The 21,832-nt window shown below is 45.0% G+C and overlaps 1 protein-coding gene across 2 annotated transcripts; it reads left to right on the forward strand.

Moving 5' to 3' along the window:
• Nucleotides 1–5,699: 5,699 nt before the first annotated feature.
• Nucleotides 5,700–21,125, forward strand: ZNF621 (zinc finger protein 621). 2 transcript variants are annotated; one of them, XM_034992612.1, is made up of 5 exons: nucleotides 5,700–6,777; nucleotides 7,065–7,150; nucleotides 16,696–16,822; nucleotides 17,403–17,507; nucleotides 19,337–21,125. In XM_034992612.1, exons 2-5 carry the CDS (start codon nucleotides 7,127–7,129, stop codon nucleotides 20,395–20,397), a joined length of 1,317 nt encoding a protein of 438 aa, XP_034848503.1. In that variant the 5' UTR covers nucleotides 5,700–6,777; nucleotides 7,065–7,126; the 3' UTR covers nucleotides 20,398–21,125. The 2 variants fall into 2 exon arrangements, with proteins under 2 accessions (XP_034848503.1, XP_034848510.1); XM_034992619.1 differs by having other exon boundaries at nucleotides 5,700–6,384.
• The last annotated feature ends 707 nt before the right edge of the window (nucleotides 21,126–21,832 follow it).

Consider the following 21,832-nt stretch of genomic DNA (forward strand, 5'->3'; position numbering starts at 1 on the left):
CTGCAAAATTCTAAGGGAACATAAGTTCCACCCAGTGTTTAGTACCCTCAAGTGTGAGCTTAGTATAAACTTTTAGATTTTGAACCTTTGTCTCCCATGCATCCATTCTCAGGTGTGCAACACTAAACAAGGGGTCAACCAGAAAAGAAACCCTATCACAATCTATATTAGGAGTCTCCTAGACTCAGAAACAGAGGGCACTTGTCCATGTGGAGCCATCTGTATTTTGGAGGATATTCGTAATAGGCTGCAAGTTTTCAGAGACCTACCTCAGGTGCAGTGCCCACCCACACTACTTACTCTGTAGTTACTTATCATTGCTCAGTTGTAATCTGTGCCTTTGCGAAAGTTGGGGTATATATGTATCCTTTGAGTGAAATGCAAGGCCCTATTTATTCATCCATCTCATTGCTCTTCCAAGTCACCCTCATAGCAGGAAGCATTTCCTTGCAACTTCATTTAGTTCTATCTTATCATGGAAGAAGTGTCCCGTTATTTTCTGTTACCAGTGGCGATGAGGGGAGATATAAAGTGTTCTGTTTTAGCATACCCCTTTTGCAAGCTGCTTGACTTTGCCCACTGCAGGAAGCAGAGTAGTGGATAATAATACAGAGCCAGGCTGACTTTCGTATGAGCCCAGGTGTGTTACCTTGGTTAAGTACAGACACTACTAATTTCTTTATCTGTAAAATCTGGATGACAGTCTACCTCATAGGTTTGTGTTGAGGATTAATTGCATTAATACACATAGGAATGCTTAGAACAATGGAACCTAATAAAAGTGTTACTTATTATAATACCATTGCTAAGTCTTGACTTATGTATACACCATTGAAATAGTCACCACAGTCAAGATAATAAACAGAGCCATAACCCCCCCAAATAGCTTATGCCCCTTGGTAATCCCTCTCTCATAGCTTTGCACAGCAACTGCTGATCTGCTGTCACTTTGGATGAGTTGCTTTTATATAAATAACCCATCGTATGTATTCTTTCTGGTCTGGTGTCTTTCAGCATAAATTATTTTGAGATTTACCTATGTTACATATTCATTATATCAGTGGGTTTTTTTTTGTTTTTTTTTTTGGCTGAGTAGTATTCCACTATGGAAATACCAAAATTTGTCTATTCATCTCTTGATGGCCATTTGGGCTATTTCCAGTTTTTGGTTATTACAAATAAAGCTGCTATGAACATTTGTATTTAAGTCTTTGTAATGACGTATGCTTTTATTTCTCTTGGGTAATTAAGAGAGTGGAATGCCTGGGTCATAAGGTAGGTATATATTTACATTTTTAAAAAAGGTTTTATTTAAGAGAGAGGGAGAGACAGCATGTGCCTGCACAGGAGCGGGGTTGGGGGGAGCGGAGAGGGACAAGCAGACTCCCTGCGGATCGGGGACCTCGGATGCCCTGACGCAGGGCTCAATCCCAGGACCCTGAGATCATTATCTGAGCTGAAGTCAGATAGATGCTCAACTGACTGAGTCACCCAGGTGCCCGCCCCAGTATATATTTACATTTTTAAGAATCTTAAACCCCTACAAAGAAGTTGTACCATTTTATATCCGTACCAGCATTGTATGAGAGTTATACTTCCAAGACATCTTTGGGTATGCTTAATATTGTTTTAAATTTTAGCTCTTCTAAAGTATAATGCTGTCTCATTGTGATTTTACTTTGCATTTCCCTAATGACTAATGATGTTGAACATACTTTCATGTGCTTATTTGCCTTCCATATGTCTTAGGTTAAGTGTCCATATCTTTTGCCTATGTTTTTATTGGGTTGTTTTCTTTTTATTGATATTTGGGAGGTCTTTTGGGGGGTGGGGGGGTTCTTTATATATTGTGGATACAAGTCCTTTTCCAGATACGTGATTTCTAAACATTTTCTCCCAGCATGTGGCTTGCCTTTTCGTTCTCTTAATTTTTTTTTTTTTTAAGATTTTATTTGAGAGAGAGTGAGCACAGGTGGGGTCGGGGGAGAGGGACAGAGGGAGAGGGATAAACAGACTCCCTGCTGAATGGGAAGCCTGGTGTGGGGCTCAGTTCCAGGATCCTGGGATCATGACCTGAGCCAAAGGCAGATGCTTAACAACTGAGCCACCCAGGTGCCCCAATTACTGTACTTTTTCTAAGTGTTGAAGTCACACAGTGTTAGTTTTCCTATTTTGTGTTTTGCCAAAGTTGTGGCCATTCTAGTTCCTTTGCATTTCACAGGAATTTTAGAATCAGTTTGCAAATTTTTACAAAACATACCCTCAAATTTTGATTGAGATTGTATGGACTCCAGATCAATTTTGGGGAGAATTCACATCTTTCTTAACTGTATAGTCTTTTAACTCAAAAACATGGTAAATCTCTCATTTGGATCTTTATTTCAGCAGTGTTTTGTAATTTTTACTGTATAAGTCTTCCACACCTTTTCTCAGATTTGTCTAAATATATCATGTTTTGATGCCATTGTAATAGCAAATTTCTAAATGTTCATTGATGGTATATAGAAATGCAATTGATTTTTGTATTTTGACCTTGTATCCTGCAATCTTGCACAACTCACTTATTTTAATAACATTTTTCTAACATTGAGAATCATGTTCATAACCATTTTACTTCTTTCCAATTCTGGATTTTTTTTCTTGCCTTATTGCACTGGCTAGTGGCTGGGGATAGTGTGTTAGGGAGAGCCAGTCCTTGTGGCATTGGCCAGGTGAGGGACATCCAGCTCCAGACCTTCAATTTTGCTGATACATGAGCAGGCTCACTGACAGCTGTAAAAGCAGCTCAAGTGTCCCATCTCCTGGTTCACCTTGCTTTCTAGCTGCCTGTAGGTCCGCACTGCCTGTACTCTGTCCTTCTGGTGAGGCTGCTCTGGGAAAGAATGGGACTCTTGTTCCATGCTCCCAGTTTTCTCCTCTGACTGCCCATGATTCCAATTCTCATTTTCACAACTTGGGGATTTTTATTTGGGTCTACCCAAAACTCTCATATTCTCCCTGCACTGTAATACCAGATAGAGGAATTCCGTGTCCAATATTGTACCCCTTCAAGTTAGACCTGATTGTGATAATTGGCTAATACTTTTTTTTTTTTTTTAAGATTTTATTTGAGAGAGAGTGAGCGAGCACAAGCAGGGGAAGCAGCAGAGGGAGAGGGAGAAGCAGGCTCTCCGCTGAGCAGGGAGTCCAAAATGAGGCTCCAGCCCAGGACCCTGGGATCATGACCTAAACCAAAGGCAGATGCTTAACTGACTGAGCCACCCAGGCGCCCCTGGCTAATACTTTTTAAGGGTTTGTGATGTATATGTGTGTGTGTGCACCCATATATGTGTGCCCATCTTTCTAGATTCATGGTAGATGTTCATTTTGATAGGTTTAGAGAAGGGGCAATATGAAAATAAAAGTCCTCATCATGCTATTGTTCCTGGAAATCTAATTCATTTATTTAAAACAATTGTACAGAAGCTTTACAATAAAAATACTGGAAATTTTATAAAATACATAGTTTCTGTGATAGGCAAAATCTCAGCGCTAGGCAGCCTCCATATGGTCCGCAGTGATTCTAATCCTTGCATTCATGCCCTTGTGTATCTCATCTAATACTGTATTATGACTGGCCTGTGTTGGTAGTATATTGAGGTGATGATGGTGCATGACTTCCGAGGCTGGGTCATAACACTAGTTGGCCTTGGCCTTTTTTAATTTTTATTTTTAATAAGTTTTTAATTTTTTAAGTAAACTGTACACCCAGTGTGGGGCTTGAACTGATGACCCTGAGATCAAGAGTCACATGCTCCACCAACTGAGGCAGCCAGGTGCCCCTGGCCTTGGCCTTTTGGATTGTTTACCTTAGGTAGAATCCTGTAGCCATGTGAGGACACTCAGCTGTGTGCAGAAACTGGTGTGGGAAGGCACTGAAGTTTCACACCAATAACCAGTACCAACTTGCCAGTCGTGTACTTGAGTTATCTTGGCTGCGGATGCTGTAGGCTCAGTCAAGGCTTTCGGATGAGTGCAGCCCCAGGTGACACCTGCCTGGAACTTCATGAGAGATCCCAAGCTGCTATCTTCCAGCCAAACCACTCCTGAATTCCTGGTCTACAGAAACTTTAAGCAATAATAAATGTATATTGTTTTCAGCCACAAAGTTTTGGGATGATTATGCAGCAGGAGATACCTATTGTACTCTCCATGACAGGACTTTAAGCTGTAGTTTGTTAGTAATAGTCTAATTCCTGTGGAAGTGTAACAGCACTCCAGCCGGTCTTAAGGGTTAACACTCTTTACTTGCTGACCTAAGGCCTCAGTCTGTAACAGAACTATTTTACTTTGAGATTTGCAGACCATTGGCCTTGAGAAGAACCAGAACCTTCCCAGGTCCCAAAGGCCAGCAAGTCTGTTTGAAGCCGTCTCAGCTTTCTGATCAGTCCAGCAATTTTTTTTTTTAGCAAAATATTCTTTTTTAGGTTACACTAATGATTTTACTAACCTCCCTTTGTGTATCTGTAGACCTTGCCCTGCTTTCCAGAAAGAAGGGAGTACTCGGGCACATCAGGACACAAGAACAGGACCCCCACGCACAACCCCAGCACTGAAAATGTTTCTAGCTGGCCTCAGATCTGCAAGTGATCAAGAAATGCTACAGGCCACTGCCCAGTCTTTGCCGATTAACTATCCTAAACTCCTTTAAGCCCCCCGGGCCAGGCAGAAACCTCGGAGTGGGCTTTTGGACAAGAGTCCAACTTCTCCCTCGGTTGCTGGCCTCCTGATTAAGCTCAGATTCCTTTCCAAACAAAACTCGTCTCTTGAGTGATCTTTCAGGTAACAGGCAGCCAAATGGTTTTGGTAACAAAAGGAGTAGAGGGTGCCTGGGTGGCTCAGTTGGTTAAGCGACTGCGTTCGGCTCAGGTCATGATCCTGGAGTCCCGGGATCGAGTCCCACGTTGGGCTCCCTGCTCAGCAGGGGGTCTGCTTCTCCCTCTGGCCCTCCCCCCTCTCATGCTCTCTGTCTCTCATTCTCTCTCTCTCAAATAAATAAATAAAATCTTAAAAAAAAAAAAAAGGAGTAGAAACTTGTGATAGAGCCATATCCAGATAGCAAGGATCGTTCTATCATAGCAGTGGGAGGCCAATTCCCCTCCATAGCATTGAAGTGCTTGGTGAGTAGGAGGCGTGTATCTGAACACGTGTTCAATACAAGTTAAAGTCCGTTCACGTTGGCAGCCACACTAGCAGGCCGTGGTCACTGGAACATGGCGACCCAGTGATTTCCAAAGTCTTGGTCGCTATATTGAGGGCACTGATTGGCTGACTTTCCGAGTGTTTGTCACTGATTGGCTAATTTTCAGGGGTGTTTGCCACTAATTGGTTCATGTTCAGAAGCTTGGGCTGCCATTGATTTGCTAACTTTCAGAAGCAAATTGGGACCACCTAAGTGAGACTGTCACTCTATTGGCTGATTTGCAGAACATGTGTACTGACCCAAAGTTGTGCAAATTAACGGCAATTACTTGAAAATGAAAAACAGATAACTTTAATCTGTTAATTCTGTTTTAACTTCACACAGCCAAACCTGCAGGAGAGACTGTTAAGATTATCCAGAGCTTTATTTATGGAAGGTATGATTTTTTTTTTTTTTTTTTTTTTTTAGCCAGTGTTGACAGTGAAATTATTTAAGTGCCAGTCACCAGGTGGAAAAATAACTCTAAACTACAGATTTTTTTGGTAAATTTATTGGGAAAAGCTAAACAGAGGACATGTCAATACAGAACAAAATCATCTAACATAGGACATGTCCTGTATATACAGGATGCCTGGCAAATTTAGTCACCATTATGTTGGTAGCTAAATGAGTCTGTCCTAAAAGGACCCACACGTGCAGGTCCTAGGAAGGGCGAGGGCTTTACACGGGTGGATGTTCCCAAGGGCGGCCCAGCTTGGGGGACCCAAGCAGTGTCCTTGGCTTGGGTCTCTAAGAGGTGAAACACCGGGAGCCATTCTCCCCAGAGCAGCGCAGGCCGGGTGACGCTCGGAATAAAGGCGGCCGACCGCTGACGGGCTTTCCGTTAACCCGGGCCCACCTGGGTCTAGACGGGGCACCAGAGCCGCAGCGTGCCTGACCCCTAGAGGCTGCCGCGGCGGCAGCGGGGGAGGCACCGGCCAATGAGCAGGCCGGCAGCGGCCCGCCCGCAACCCCGCCTCTTCCGCGCGGCCGGCCGGGCCACGTGGGCCGGGCCGTGGGAACCACAGAGACGGGCTGCCTCCGCGCGGCCTAGAGGGGCGTTGGGCGCCGGCGCTGGCGCTCGCTTCCGCATCGGCTTGCCTCTACCAGCTTTGTGGTGTTCGGAGAGGGAGAGCGTGGGGTCCAGCGAGTCTACGTGCAAGGTCCGCCCGGCGTCGGCTTCCTCGTTTTCCCTGGCGGCTCGTCAGCGCCCCCGACCCCTGAACTCGGGCCCAGTGTCGGCTCACCCCCCGTCCCTGACTCGGAGCTCGGGCGCCTGGGCCTCGCAGAAGCCGCCCGAGGTGGCTGCGCGGCCTCCTAGAGCCGTGGCCCAGCCCCCTGCCCACCGAGGCGTGACCCTCTTTTCTGTCCTAAAGAGCTTGGCCCAACAGCCTCCCGCGCCCACTACTGACGTTTCTGCTTAGGGTCTCTGATTCCCCGGTCGGGTCTCCGGTCAGCATCACCCACTGGAACACTGAGTAACTGTTAATCCGCATCTTGCCATCTCTGTCCCTCCTTTCCATTGGCTCCGTTTTTGGGTCAACGTCATGGTTCCTGTAAGTGCGCTTTTAGGTTTGTTCAGACCCAACACTAGGGATAGGATTTGCCTTAGATCCCTCCGTCCACTGCGTGTGAATGGGCTCAGGAACACTCTTGGACTGAGCAGGAAGATGAGAATTGTCCCGAGGACCAGTTCATGAGGTTGTTGGGGGCCATCAGCCACAGGGGGTGGGGGGGCTGAGAGAGCCTCCTGCCAGTGCTGGAAATGAGACTGGGAAGGCTACAGGCGGCTGTGGGTGTTGTAGGACAGGGTGCAAAGCACTCATCGCTCTTCTTCTCTTAGCTCCTAAGGTTCTTGCTTTTCCAAATCAAGAAGACAGTGCACGAAGCCAGGGGACCTCAGCCATGCTCCAAACATCTTGGCCTCAGGTGAGCTGAGCTTCCTTTCAGTCTTTGAAAATTAAGTTAGCTATCAGGTAATTAGGAAAGGACCAAAAAGGCCTGACTTGGCCACGCTCTAATTTCCCCCTTAACTTATCTCCATAGCTATGGTTGTAAATAGTGGTGGAGGAGATAAGAGTTGTGTGTATGAGAGTGATGAGTGTGGATGTGTAGGTTTAAGTGGGAAAAGAGGCACCCAAGCTAAGAAATTGTCTCTCAATGTGGAAAATCCAGATCGTGTTCTGCAAATAAAAGTTGCCTACTGAGATCAGAGAAATTCTGTATTGAAGAAATTGTTCCACAAATTGTAGAGGTATCCCAGGGGGACCAGCATTGTTCTTTCCTTATGCACTTTGTAAGTACATAGTACTGGGTAATGCAGACAAGTTTCCTTTTCTTATGGAAGGTACCTGCTAGCAAAGTGTCTGTAAACAAACTAGTAAGTTAATTACATGTTGCTAAAGTGCAGTGCTTCTCAAAAGTGTGGTCCCCACATGGGCAGCATCTATATCCCTGGGAGGTCATTAGAATTGCAAATTCTTGGGCCCCGCCCTAGACCCAGAATCAGACTGGGGAGGACTGTGAGTGGGGCCAGGAATCAGTTGTAACAAGCTCTTCAGGTGACTTTTTTAAAAAGATATTATTTATCTGAGAGAGAGAGAGAGAGCATGAACAGGGGGAGGGGCAGAAGGAGAAGCAGACCCCCTCCCACTGAGCAGGGAGCCTGCTGTGGGGCTCAATCCCAGGAGCCTGGGACCATGACCTTAACCAGAAGGCAGATGCCTAACTGACTGAGCCACTAGGCGCCCCTCTTCAGGTGATTCTTATGCCCATACCTTTTCAAATCTGAGAAGCCTTGAAGAAGCTCCCTCTCAAGGTAGTGGTCAGGGAAGCCCTCATGGAGGTAGTGACATGGGGGTTGAGATCCCAAGAATGAGCTAGAAACAGTTTTGGGAAGCACTGAAGAGAGAGCTAACGAAGAGCTTTCCAGAGAGAAGGATGGCAAATGCAAAGGCTCTATAGTCTGGGAGAAACCTGGTGTACTCTAGAAACGGAGAGGTCAAAGAAAATAGTTGACTGTGAGGTGGGAGAAGTAGGCACATATCTTGTAGGACACTATAAAGACTGATTTCTATTCTGAGTTCAGTGGGAAGGTGCTGAAGGATTATTAAGCAGGGTAGGTGACATGGTTGGTTATATGTATTAAAAAGATTTTCCAGCAGACTTTGGGTGGCTCAGTTGGTAGAGCATGTGACTCTTGATCTCAGCATCGTGAGCTCAAGCCCCATGGCCCCAAGTTGGATGTAGAGATTACTTAAAAAAAAAAAAAAAAAAAAAAAGATTTTTCCAGCCCCAGTGGTGAGTTGGTTGTAGAAGGGTGTGAGTCAGTTAGAAGCATATTGTAGTCCAGATAAGAGATATTGTCCTTTTTAAAAAAATAGGCTTTATTTTCAGAGAAGTTTTGGGTTCATAATAAAATGGAATAGAAAGCACAGAGAGTTTCCATACACAACCTGCCTCCATACATGCATAGCCTATTATCTTTTTATTTTTTTAATTTTTGTTTATTTATTAAGTAAACTCTACCCCCAACATGGGGCTCAAACTCATGAACCTGAGATCACATGCTCTAAGGACTGAGCCAGCCAGGCACCCCTAAAATTTTTTTTTGAGTGTAGTTGACACACAATGTTACATTAGTTGGAGTGTAACATAGTGATTTGGTAAGTTTATACATTATGCTACTCTCACCACAAGCATGGTTACCATCTTTCACCCTGTAACACTTACAATGTCATTCACTATATTCCTTATGCAGTACCTTTTATTTCCATGATTTATTCATTCCATAACTAGAAGCCTGTGTCTCCCTCTCCCCTTCACCCATTCTGCCTATCCTCCCCCACTCCCTGTAACCATCAGTTCTCTGTATTTACCAATCTGATTCTGCTTTTTGTTTATTCATTTTTCTTTTTTAGATTCCACATATGAGTGAAATTATATGCTGTTGTCTTTCTTAGTCTGACTTATTTCATTAGCATTAATACCTTCTAGGTACATCCATGTTGTTGCAAATGACAATCTCTGGGCGCCTGGGTGGCTCAGTCGGTTAAGCGTCTGCCTCCGGCTCAGGTCATGATCTCAGGATCCTGGGATCGAGCCCCTGCTCAGCGAGGAGTCTGCTTCTCCCTCTCCCTCTGCTGCTCCCCCCTGCCTGTGCTCTCTTGCTCTCTCTGTCAAATAAAGAAATAAAAATCTAAAAAAAAAAAAAAAAAAAAAAACCCCACAAGAAACAAGTGTTGGGGAGGATCAGGAGAAAGAGGAATGCTCTTGCACTGTTGGTGGGAATGCGAACTGGTGCCCCTCCCCCCGCTCGTGCTCGCTCGCTCACTCTCTTTCACTCTCTCTCAAATAAATAAATAAAATCTTAAAAAAACAAACAACCAAACAAAAACCAAGTGACACAATCTCATCCTTTTTATGGCTGCAGAATATTTCAGTGTGTGTGTGTGTGTGTGTATCACATCTTCCTTATCCATTTGTCTAATGATGGACACTTAGGTTGAATCAATATCGTGGCTATTTAAATAATGCTGCATTACACATAGGGACACATGTATCTTTTTGCATTAGTGTAATTCCACTGCTGGGTAGTGGATCACATGGTATTCTGTTTTTAACTTTTTGAGGAACCTCCGTACTGTTTTCCACAGCAGCTGCACCGGTGTCCTTCCCACCAGTAGCGTGCATGTGTTCCCCTTTCTCCGCATCCTCACCCAAACTTGTTACTGTCTTTTTTTTTTTTTTTTTTCAGTTTTATTTGTTCATTCATGAGAGTCAGAGAGACAGAGAGAGAGAGAGAGAGAGGCAGAGGCAGAGGGAGCCTGATGCGGGACTCGATCCCAGGACCCTGGGATCATGACCTGAGCCGAAGGCAGATGCTTAACCATCTGAGCCACCCAGGCGCCCTGTTACTGTCTTTTTGATTTTAGCCATTCTGGCCGGTGTGAGGTGATACCTCATTGTGGTTTTGATTTGCATTTCCCTGATGATGAGTGATGTTGGGCATCTTTTCTCATGTGTCTGTTGGCCATCTATAGGTCTTTGGAGAAATATCTATTCAAGTCCTCTGCCCATTTTTTAATCAGATTTTTTTTTTTGTTTTTTTGGTGTAGAGTTGTATAAGTTCCTTATATATCTTATATATTTTTGGATATTAACTCTTTATTGGATATATTATTTGTAAATATCTTCTCCCATTCAATAGGTTGTCTTTTTGTTTTGTTGATGGTTTCCTTTGCTGTGCAAAAGCTTTTTACTTTGGTATAGTCCCAGTAGTTTATTTTTGCTTTTGTTTCCCTTGCCTTAGAGGACACATCTAGAAAAATGTTGCTATGGCTGATGTCAGAGAAATTACTGCTGTGTTCTCTCTAAGGATTTTTATGGTTTCAGGTCTCACTTTTAGGTCTTTAATCCATTTTGGGTTTATTTTTGTATATAGTATAGGAAAGTGGTTCAGTTTCAGTCTTTTGCACGAAGCTGTCCAGTTTTCTCAGCACCATTTATTGAAGAGACTGTCTTTTCCCCATTGTGTATTCTTGCCTCCTTTGCCACAGATTAATTGACCATATAAGTGTGGATTTATTTCTGGATTCTCTTTTTTATTCCATTGATCTGTGTGTCTATTTTGTGCCAGTACCATACTGTTTTGATTACTACAACTTAGTAGTGTATCTTGAAATCTGGAATTGTGATACCTCCAGCTTTGTTTTTCTGCTCAAGATTGCTCTGGCTATTATTCTTAGCCTTCCCCATAATCAGCATCCCCCACCAGAGTGGTACTTTTGTTACAACTGATGAACCTACACTGACACGTCATAATCACCCCAAGTCCGTAGTTTACATTAGGGTTCATTCTTGGTGTTGAACATTCTGTGGGTTACAAATACATAATGAGATGTATCCATCATTATAGAATCATACAGAATATTATTATAGTATCATACAGGGTATTTTCATGCTCCTAAAAATCCTCTGTGCTGTACCTATTCATCCCTAGCTCCTTGGCAACATTTTTTTTTTTTTTTGCTGTCTTCAAAGTTTTGTTACATAGTTGGAATTGTACAGTATGTAGCTTTTTCAGATTGGTTTCTTTCACTTGGTTATATGCATTTAAGTTTCCTCTATGACTTTTCATAGCTTTATAGCATAATTCTTTTTAGCACTGAATAACATTCCATAGTCTGGATGTACCACAGTTTATCCATTCAGCTCTATTGAAGGACATCTTGCTTGCTTCCAAGTTTTGGCAATTATGAATAAAGCTGTTATAAACATCTGTGTGCTGGTTTTTATATGGATATAAGTTTTCAACTCATTTGGGAAGATCCCAAGGAACATGATTGCTGGATCATATGGTAAGAGTATGTTTAGTTTTGTAAGAAACTACCAAACTGCCTTCCAGAGTGGCTGCACCATTTTGCATTCCTGTCCGCAATAAATGAGATTTCCTGTTGCTCCACATCCTCACTAGCATTTGGTGTTTTCGGTGTTCTAGGTTTGGCCATTCTAGTGGTATCTCAGTGTTTTAATGTATGTTTTCCTGTTGACATATGATGTAGAGCGTCTTTTCATATACCTGTGTACCATCTCTATATCTTCTTTGCGAGGTATCTCTTCTCATCTTTTGCACGTTTTAATGGGGTTGTTTGTTACCTTTGAGATTTAAGAGTTCTTTGTGTATTTTGGTGAAGTCCTTTATCAAATAGGTCTTTTCAACTATTTTTTTCCCTGTGGTGGCTTGTTTTATCATTTTTTTAAAAAAGATTTTGTCAGAGAGAGAGTGAGAGAGAGCATGTGAGTGCACACAAGCAGGGGAAGTGGCAAGCAAAGGGAGAAGCAGACTCTCCACTGAGCAGGAGCCTGATGCGGGACTTGATCCCAGGACCCTAGGATCGTGACCTGAGCCGAAGGCAGATGCTTAACTGACTAAGCCACCCAGGTGTCCCTTCTCATTTTCTTATATCCTATTTTTTTTTCTTTTAGTTTTTAAAAGGAAGATGTATTTGACAAGTTTCACTTAGTTCAATACACCTAAAAGGAAATCACAATACAATGAAAGATTTAAATCAAGGCCTCAGAATTAAATACAAACACCCAAGACCAGAATCCTAAAGTATCTCAAATTTTCTCCATTAATTTAATTTAATTTTATTCTTTTTTTAAAAGATTTTTATTTATTTGAGAGTGGGAGCGAGAGAGATCACAGAGGGAGAGGGAGAAGCAGACTCACCACTGAGCAGGGAGCCTGACGCGGGGCTCAATCCCAGGACCCTGGGATCATGACCTGAGCCGAAGGCAGACACTTAACCGACTTGAGCCACCTAGGCACCCCTGAAGTATTGGCCTTTCAATGTAGGGGTTAATTCCTGCTCATCTTTTCTTTCAAAACTTCTTTTCTTCAAAACATTTTGGGTAGTCCTCCACACTTACTTTTCGGGTGACACTGTTGTTGTTGCTGTTATTACTTATTTGATTATTTATTTTTAAGATTCTATTTATTTGTCAGAGAGAGAGAGCACAAGCAGGGGGAGCAGCAAGCAGAGGGGGAGAAGCAGGCTCCCTGATGAGCAGGGAGCCCAATGCGGAACTTGATCCCAGGACCCTGGGATCATGACCTGAGCTGAAGGCAGATGCTTAACTGACTGAGCTACCCAGGGGTCCCTATTATTATTATTTTTAAAAGCAGGCTCCACGTCCAATGTGGGGCTTGGACTCATAATCCTGAGATCAAGAGTCCCGTGTTCTATGGACTGAGCCAGCCAGGTTCCCCTCAGATGACTTTAAATGATCTTTTTTCTGCACAGATGTCATTGACTCTTTTGGTGGGAGCGTGGGTTTTATTGAATTCCGAGGCACAATTGGATATAATTGTTTACAAATTTGATTCTTCCCACTCAGAAACACTGTTTCTCCTTTATTTCTGTGTGTTCATCTTGGTCTTGCACATTTTTGTTAGGGCTAGTCTTAGCTATTTGTATATGAATGACATCTATTTTCTCCCATTTTATCTTCTTTTTTTTTTTTTTACAAGATTTTATTTTTATGTAATCTCTATACTCACCAGGGGGCCAGAACGTACCACCCTGAGATCAAGAGTCACGTGCTCTACCAACTGAGCCAACCAAGCACTGCCCCCCCCCCCGCCTTTTTATCTTCTAATTGTTATGGTATTTAGGAAAGCTAGTGATTCCGTTTACTTACCCTATCTGTAGCCAACTTAATGAGTTATTTTGTCAGTTCTAACTATTTTCCATTTATTCCCTTAGCTCTTGGGTATTTTTAGGCTGATAGTTACTTCATCTGCAAGCAAAGATGTTGAGGCGCATTTCCTGCATTTATGCTCCTTTTTTAGTTTTTTACAGAAGGGGGAATCTCTGCTCATGGTAAAGTACCAGCCATCAGTTTGAGGGGATATGCTCTGGCATTTTACTCAGGGTGGTATTTGCTGGTATTTTTTTTTTTTAAAGATTTTATTTATTTGACAGAGAGAGACACAGTGAGAGAGGGAACACAAGCAGGGGGGGTGGGGGAGGGAGAAGCAGGCTTCCCACGGAGCAGGGAGCCTGATGTGGGACTCGATCCCAGGACCCTGAGATCATGACCTGAGCCGAAGGCAGACGCTTAACGACTGAGCCACCCAGGCACCCCTTGCTGGTGTTTTCTGACCCTCTTCATAAGTTAAAAAAAAAAAATTATTTATGGTCAAATCATTTCTAAATTCATTTAGCAAATTTATATTAAGCAGCTAGTATCTGATGGGCACTGGACTGTGTGTTAGTGAACCGGTTATGAACAAAACAGAGTCCTTGCCTCTATGTTCTTTTGGAGGGAGATCGATAATGAACAATCTGATTTGTTGGATGATGAGAAAGGCTGTGGAGAAAAATAAGGTGAGGTACATGGGGACCATCCATGGGAGGAAAAAAAGGTATATCCACAACCCAACTACCTTAAAGCAGTAAGTTTTCCTTTTTCCAGACTCTGGAACCCTGGGGATATTTGGTGGCAGGTGGGAGGGACAGTGGGGGAGGAAGAGATTGGTGGCGGAAAGCTGGGAGGAGGAGGTTGTGAGAGCAGCCCTGGAGAAGTGAGGAAGTGAGGTCTGACTTGCTCTACGTGGAGGTGAACTTTGGTTCACCTGTGATCCTGTGGTTGGTGTCCTTAGAGGCCTTACCACCTTGTGGTTCTGTCTAGTGTTGGGATTTTTTTTGGCTCAGATTATTTTGGGGGCCCTTTGGACCTTGTCATTGCCCAGTTTAAAGACCACTTCTTGCTTTGAGGAGTGTCCACATTTGTTCTTTTTCTTTCAGTGTCTCCTTTTGAACTGGATTCCCTAATTGTTTTAAAAGGACACCCTCTGGGCGCCTGGGTGGCTCAGTCAGTTAAGTGTCCAGTTTCGACTCAGGTCATGATCTTGGTTTCGGCTCAGGTCATAATCTCAGGGTCATGAGATCGAGCCCTTCATCAGGCGCCACAGTGAGCCTGCTTAGGATTCTCTCTCTCCCTCTGTCCTCCCCCCAGCTCCAACCCCCACTCACGCTCTCGCTCTCTGTCCCTAAAAAAATAAAATAAAAGGGCACCCTCATAAGGACCTGAGTGTAGAGTGGCCATGAACAGTATGCCAGCATTTATCCTTGGGATACTTTTCTTCCAGGCTTTCTCCAAGAGCAGTTACGGTAGTCTTCCTTTCTCCCCGGCCCCGGTGCTGCCCCCAGTGCAAGGCCACTACCCAGAGAGACAGGGGCACACAGAGTTAGGGGCTTAGCTGAGCCCCTCTTTGTAGGTGTTTTCACTTTTGGTGATTGGAAGAAAAAGGCTGACTGCATAGGGTACTGAATATCACCTAGGATGTGGACTCAGGGGGAGGGGGGGCAACCAGGTAAGAAGGCACAGGAGTCATGAAACCTCCAATGTGAGAATCTAGTTTCTGTGGTCTGTGCTACCCCATTGTAGAAGCAGAGAAGGTAGCCAGTGGACACCATTAGGGATTGCTCTTGGGCCTCATGGAAGGTTCAGAGGCTCTGGTTCCCGGGGTGGTATGTGAGGTTTTGAAAAGGCTGACCCCTCAGTCCACACTCGGGGAGGGACTCCCTGTGGCTTGGAGGGAGCATGGTGAAGACAGATTGACAGGTGCTGTTGGGAGTTAGGAGTTTGAGAAACTGTTCTTCAGAGGTAGGACAGCACCAGGTAATGATGAGGATCAGGGGCGAGCCATGTTTTAGGGGAAGCTCGTGAGTCCGGTATGGGAGGCAACCTGGCGTGTGGGAAGAGCCCAGGTCTGCTGTTTGATGGATCTGGGCTGAAATCCCAGCTCAACCAGTTTCTGTCTGTGTGGTCTTGGGCAAAGTAATTAATCTTTCTGAACCTTAGTTTCATCATGTGAAAATGGGAGTAATAATTCCTACTTCATATATATGTTTTAAGATTAAAGGACATACAGGGGCGCCTGGGTGGCTCAGTCAGTTAAGCGTCTGACTCCTGATTTTAGCTCAGGTCATGATCTCAGGGTCTTGTGCTTAGCAGGGAGTCAGCTTGAGATTCTCTCCCTCTCCCTCTGCCCCTGCTGCTTGTGTGTGCTTGTGTGCTTTCTTTGTCAAATGAATGAATGAATGAATGAATGAATGAATGAATGAATGAATGAATCTTTAAAAAAAAGATTAAATGAAATACATGTCCTAAAGGTACCCACCTAAAAACTTGGTGCCTAGGTCTTAATTAACAAGTATGAGTTCCCTTCATCCTTGGGAATGTGGATGGCTCCAGAGGGAGGCAGAGAGGGGCCCATCTTGGCAGGTGGGATGGAACTCAAGACTAGGGGATGGATCTGTGTCCAGAGACAGGAAATCCCAGGTTTTCTTTGAAGATGGGTGGTTCAGAGAAAAGGCCAGAACAGGCAGGCTGCAGGTTTCCTTCAAGAGAGCTTTCTGATAAGAAGGTATAAAAAGAAATTTGCAGAGTGCTGGAAATATCTTTAAGGAGTAGCTCGTCTGCACTAGTGGAAATGTTGGGGAAGACCAAGGAGACGCAGGGTGCAGGGAACAAACGGGGGTGCATGTGTACTCTGAGTGGGTGGAGACAGGGTGAGTGGCGGCAGCTTGCAGTGGCTGCTGTATAGAAAACAGGGTGACAGGATTGCGGTCTACAAGAGGGCAGGAGGTGCCGGAGAGACAGAGTCAGGAACATGGGGTTGATGCAGTGACCACGCAGAGCGCCCCAGCTGCCAGGCTGTGAGATGGGGATGACAGTTTGGGGCCTCAGAGCCATGCAGATGGAAGAGTGTTGGGGTTCTCCATTTGGAAGTGGGAACATTGGCTGAGGGCTTGCCCCTTTGGGTGCTGGGTGCTCTTCTCACTAGAGCAAACCTTCCAGGAGGCTCAGAGTTGCAGACCCTGGCAGGTCCGCCTCTTCCCTGCAGCTCAGGCCTCTCTTCTGCCCTCACACAGGGCTTGAGCAGGAACTTGTTGTTTCAGGAGCCAGTGACCTTTGAGGACGTGGCCGTGTACTTCACCCAGAATCAATGGGCCAGCCTGCACCCCACGCAGAGGGCCCTGTACCGGGAGGTGATGCTGGAAAATTATGCGAGTGTGGCTTCCCTGGGTAAGGACTCTCTCCGTGGTCCTTTATCATAGTTTGACATCTTCCTCAGATGTTTTGGGGCTTCTAAAAGTCCTTGGATTTGATGACTTCAGAGATTAGTTCTGCAGTCCCCAGCCTCTGGAGATGCTGGGTGAGGAAATAAATCCCTGGTTCCCTCTGATTTTGAAATCAGAGTTCCCTATGTCCCGGAAGGGCATGGTTCTGGGCCCTGGCGGGGAGGATGCTTCCCTGTGCCCTAGGTGAGCCCTTTGTTCCTCCATGCTGCCAGTGTTCTGGAGATGTTGTCCTCCCGCCATGGGAATCAGTACCTATGTTCTTCCTGAGGGCATCTCTTCCTTTAGGTCAGGGCGAGATTGCAGTTTCTTCCTGAGGAGAATGGCTGTCTCCTTGGCCTTGCCTTGGAGCATAGTTTGGAGCTCTTCCTCAGCACCCCTTGATAGCTCAGTTGGTCTCCTGGGCATTTCATCCCATCCCTCCCTCCCTCCCCCTGTTAGCCTTTTGTGAGGTGGGCCGAGCGAGATCTCAGGAAAGCTCTGGAAGTCTTCCCTCAACTTGTTTTTCCTTTTTCTTGCTGGAGTAGTGTTTCCATTCCCCAAACCTGATCTGGTCTCCCAGCTGGAGAGAGGGGAAGCGCCATGGGGCCCAGATCCCTGGGAAGCAGAGGTTTTGAGAGGCATCTGTCCAGGTGAGTAAGAGAACCTAGTGGTTTCTGATTTTGCCTTCCCAGTTTCTTAGAAATGTTTCTCCTGCAGCAGGGAAGCCGTGGCTCCCTGTCGTTTATAAGGCAGTACTCAGTGCACTCTCTGACCTCTGCCCAGTTCCAGCCCTGAGCCTGGGAAGACCAGTCCCCAGGAGTGTGTGGCTACTCACCTCCCACAGAAAAGCTGTGACCCAGTGCTCTTTTTTTTTTAAAGATTTTATTTATTCATTTATTTGAGAGAGTGAGAGAGAGAGAGCACATGAGAGGGGTTAGGGTCAGAGGGAGAAGCAGACTCCCTGCCGAGCAGGGAGCCCGATGCGGGACTCGATCCCGGGACTCCAGGATCATGACCTGAGCCAAAGGCAGTCGCTTAACCGACTGAGCCACCCAGGCGCCCTGTGACCCAGTGCTCTTAAACCACTTCTTTTCTCACTTACCAGTGGAAATACTTAATTTTAAGCCTGTTTTATGCAAAGAAGTGGGTTTCAGCCATACTTTGAGGAAAGTATGATTCTATGGGTCAGACTGACATATTTGTGCCACAACTATGAATTTTGTTTCTAGGCCTTCAGCAATGAAATAAATGCCTTTATTTGCCTTTTTAGTGTTTAAGTCACCTAAAAGTTCTATATGCCAAAATCTTTAGGTCTGCATATATTTGTCTTATATACAGCTGTAGAGGGAGAGGCAGGGACTATTTCTCCACCACTGCACCCAACACACACACACACACGAAGACCCCAGCACACACACACACACACACGTGCATACATGAACACATGTGCGCACACAGCCAACACACACAGCCTAAAATTTCCCTGAGACTGCTCACCATTCCTGGGAGCTCTTGATTACTTGGGTTTTCTTTCTTTTGGAAGAAATTTTCCATATATGCTGTGATTTTGTAAATTGCAGTTCTTTTAGCAGAGCTATGCCTGTGGCCTACAAATCTCCAGTTCAATTTGAGTTCCAGCTGACTTTCTGGAAGAATCTTTTATCCCAGAAGATTATGTGGAATAGTTATTTATTTATTTGCTTTAAGATTTATTTATTTTAGGGAGAGAGAATGAGGAGAGGGAGAGAGAATCCTCAAGTGGACTCCATGCTGAGCACAGAGCCCGATGCGGGGCTTGATCCCACAACCCGGAGATCAGACCTGAGTGGAAATCAAGTCAGACACTTAACCGACTGTGCCACCCAGGTGCTCCAATGTGTAATATTTAAAAATAGAATCATCAGGCCATTATTTAGAATTTAGGATGGTTTCCTGGCTTGCAGGTGGGGACGTTGAAATGCAGTGTTCTTGAGTTTGGATTGCAGCCTGCTAGAGCCCTGCTAGTGCAAGAGCTCTGCCCATCTCTTCTCCCCAGGAGCACAGATTTCCTTCCCTTTTTGGGGTCTTTCTCTCTCTCTTTCTCTCTCAAAAATTTTCCATTTCTTGCTGATCCTCTTATCTCCTCTGTTTTCTCCTTTTCCCCCCTCCTGCCTTCTTTCCTTTCCATTCTGGAAGGTCTCATCGTGCTCCTTTCATCTGCCTTAGTCCACTTCCCAGCCTTCCTCATAGGAGGCACTTCCTCCTATTTCCAGTGTCATCTTCCCTCCAGTTAGTAGATTATCATTTTTCTTTTTCTCTCTTATGGATGACATATGAGATGTCATATGTATGGATGGAGTATGATCCATCTGTATGGATGCCTGTAGCCACTTCATGAGTATATTTTTCAAAATCACATTCTACAAGAGAAAGCGGGAGCCCTGGATCCTGTTCCCCTCCCAGCTCAGTAACTTGGAACACTTTTGGTTTCTTCGGGCAGGTGGTGAGTCCTGGATCAAGGAGGAGGAGCCAGCTGTAAAGCAGGAAGCCTCTGAGGAGGCAGAATTGCCCACAACGCCAGGAGGAGGACTTCTCAGAAACGTTTCCCAGCACTTTGACTTTAAAAGCAAGGCAACATGGCAGACTTTCAGTCTGAATCCGAATCTGATACTTCGGGGTGGGATGAAGTTCTACGAATGTAAAGAATGTGGGAAAATCTTCAGATACAACTCAAAGCTGCTTCGGCACCAGATGAGTCATACTGGGGAAAAGCCCTTCAAGTGTAAGGAATGCGGCAAAGCTTTTAAGTCCAGCTATGACTGTATCGTCCACGAGAAGAATCACATTGGAGAAGGGCCCTATGAATGTAAGGAGTGCGGCAAAGGTTTGAGTTCCAACACGGCCTTGACTCAGCATCAGAGGATCCACACTGGGGAGAAACCGTACGAATGTAAGGAATGTGGGAAGGCCTTCAGAAGAAGTGCAGCCTATCTGCAGCATCAGAGATTGCACACCGGAGAGAAGCTGTATAAATGCAAGGAATGCTGGAAGGCTTTTGGGTGTCGGTCACTTTTTATTGTCCATCAGAGGGTTCATACGGGGGAGAAGCCCTACCAGTGCGAGGAGTGCGGCAAGGCCTTCACTCAGAAGATAGCCTCCATCCAGCATCAGAGAGTGCACACCGGCGAGAAGCCCTATGAGTGCAAGGTGTGCGGCAAAGCCTTCAAGTGGTATGGCAGTTTTGTTCAGCACCAGAAGTTGCACCCTGTGGAGAAGAAGCCCGCCAAGGTTCTTGGGCCATCCCTGATGAGTCCCCCGTGCCCCCCTCCAGCCTTCTCTGCCATTCCTGTCCAGGGCCCGTGCTCTGCTCCCCCGGTGGCCGCACCTTCACTGACCTTTCCACATGTTGTGCTCATTCCTACCTCTGGGCCTTTGTTCGTGCTACTGCCCGCACCTGGAATGCCTTCTTCACCTGTCCAAATAGTGCGTGTCTTCCAGGGCCTTCCTCCCACTGTGAAGCCGTCCCCAGTTATGCTGGTCCCCTCCCCTCATGCCTCATGAGCTTTCTTTCAGCACTCTATGAGCTTTTAGGCCCTGCAGATCTTTAGCTTCACTTGGATTTCATTTGTATGTGTTTTTTTTTTTTTTTTTTACTTTACATGCATGACTACTGTTTCAGCATAAACTCCATTATAACTTATACTGAAAGACTGTTTATGTATTTTCTTCCAGGGAGAAAGTGAAACTACCTGACCTTTGCACTGGTCTCTTTCAGGCTTGAACAGTAATGGCTGTATCTGCACTGTGGGGGTGCGGGTATTAGAAGGGCTGGCAGGACACTTGGTTGCCTGAGAGTATCTGGGAGAAAGGCTCCCCTGCGCGGGGCCGTTGTGGTTAGAGCCAAGCGGCTTGGGGGAGGCAGAAGAAGCGCGCAGGAACCGAGGCGAGGGTTGGGGGAGAGGGGAGCGCTGGAATCCACTTCCAGCAGCAGACTCAGAGATTAATGCAGCTTGTTCAGTGGGCTAAGGTGGTCCATCAACGCAGTCGAAGTCATGTTGCCCTTGGCATGGATCATTGAGGATCTCCTGTGTCTATGCAAAAGATCATGTGAGATAACCAGTGAAAAACTAATGTATGCAGTGATCACAATCATTTATGTGATTGATAGCAATCATGTTTTTAAACACAAAAGTGTGTGTTTTTTTTTCCTTTAGTTTTGCTCTTGACATCTAGATGTTTCTTTTTAACTTTGGTTTCCTAAGTAAATACACACCAAAGTATTCATCTTTGTTCCATGTGTTGTGTACATTTTTCTTCTTGGGCATTCTGGTTTTCTGTTTGCAAGCATTGGCTTCTACATTTTATGTTCTCCAGATAGCATGAATTGTAAATATGAATTTGGTGAATTATGAAAGAAATAGCATCTGTGTAAAGCCAATGTGGGGGAAATCTGAATAAGTCTCCAAAATTATTTTTTTAGGAATAGAGAGAGCTGTGTGGTGGGTCAGTGGCTAAACTTCTGTGATAGGTCAGTGAAGTGGAATTTTGGATTGCTCTTAGTTTTGACCTTGGCGGGGATCTTTTACAGCTATGCAAAGGACTATGTGAAGCAATTTCTGGAAAAAGAATCTGAGTCCTGCATTATCGGCATTAATATAAAGTAACTCCTTAAACATTGATGAGAGGGGCCGTACATTTTATTCTTCTAAGTTGCTTTTGCTACCCAGATGTTTCTGCACAGCAGTTCACAGAAAAACCTTTAAATCAGTGGTTCTTATACTCCCGTGTGTCTGAATAACCTGGTCTGAAAAGAGTAATTTTCTGGCTTAACTCCCAGAACTTCTGATTTTGGATATCTGTGGTGATGGCTAGACATACACTGAGAGAGAAACTCTGAGCACAAAGTGGCTGTGGGCTGTTGGAGGTGTGTGTTGATACAGGGTTTGGGAGGGACTGTCTTCCTGCACAGTGGATCTTCACAACAGAGACCGCTAAA

Source organism: Mirounga leonina, unplaced genomic scaffold, assembly GCF_011800145.1.
Source record: "Mirounga leonina isolate KUSES-001 unplaced genomic scaffold, KU_Mleo_1.0 Mir_115, whole genome shotgun sequence".
Taxonomy (NCBI): domain Eukaryota; kingdom Metazoa; phylum Chordata; class Mammalia; order Carnivora; family Phocidae; genus Mirounga; species Mirounga leonina.

Bases quoted from the DNA above. Each gene is read 5' to 3' on its own strand.
- ZNF621 (XM_034992612.1), top strand. From the start codon at position 7,127: ATGCTCCAAACATCTTGGCCTCAG. The intron at 7,151-16,695 runs GTGAGCTGAGCT...TTGTTGTTTCAG, and splicing joins TCCAAACATCTTGGCCTCAG to GAGCCAGTGACCTTTGAGGA. The intron at 17,508-19,336 runs GTGAGTAAGAGA...TTCTTCGGGCAG, and splicing joins TTTGAGAGGCATCTGTCCAG to GTGGTGAGTCCTGGATCAAG.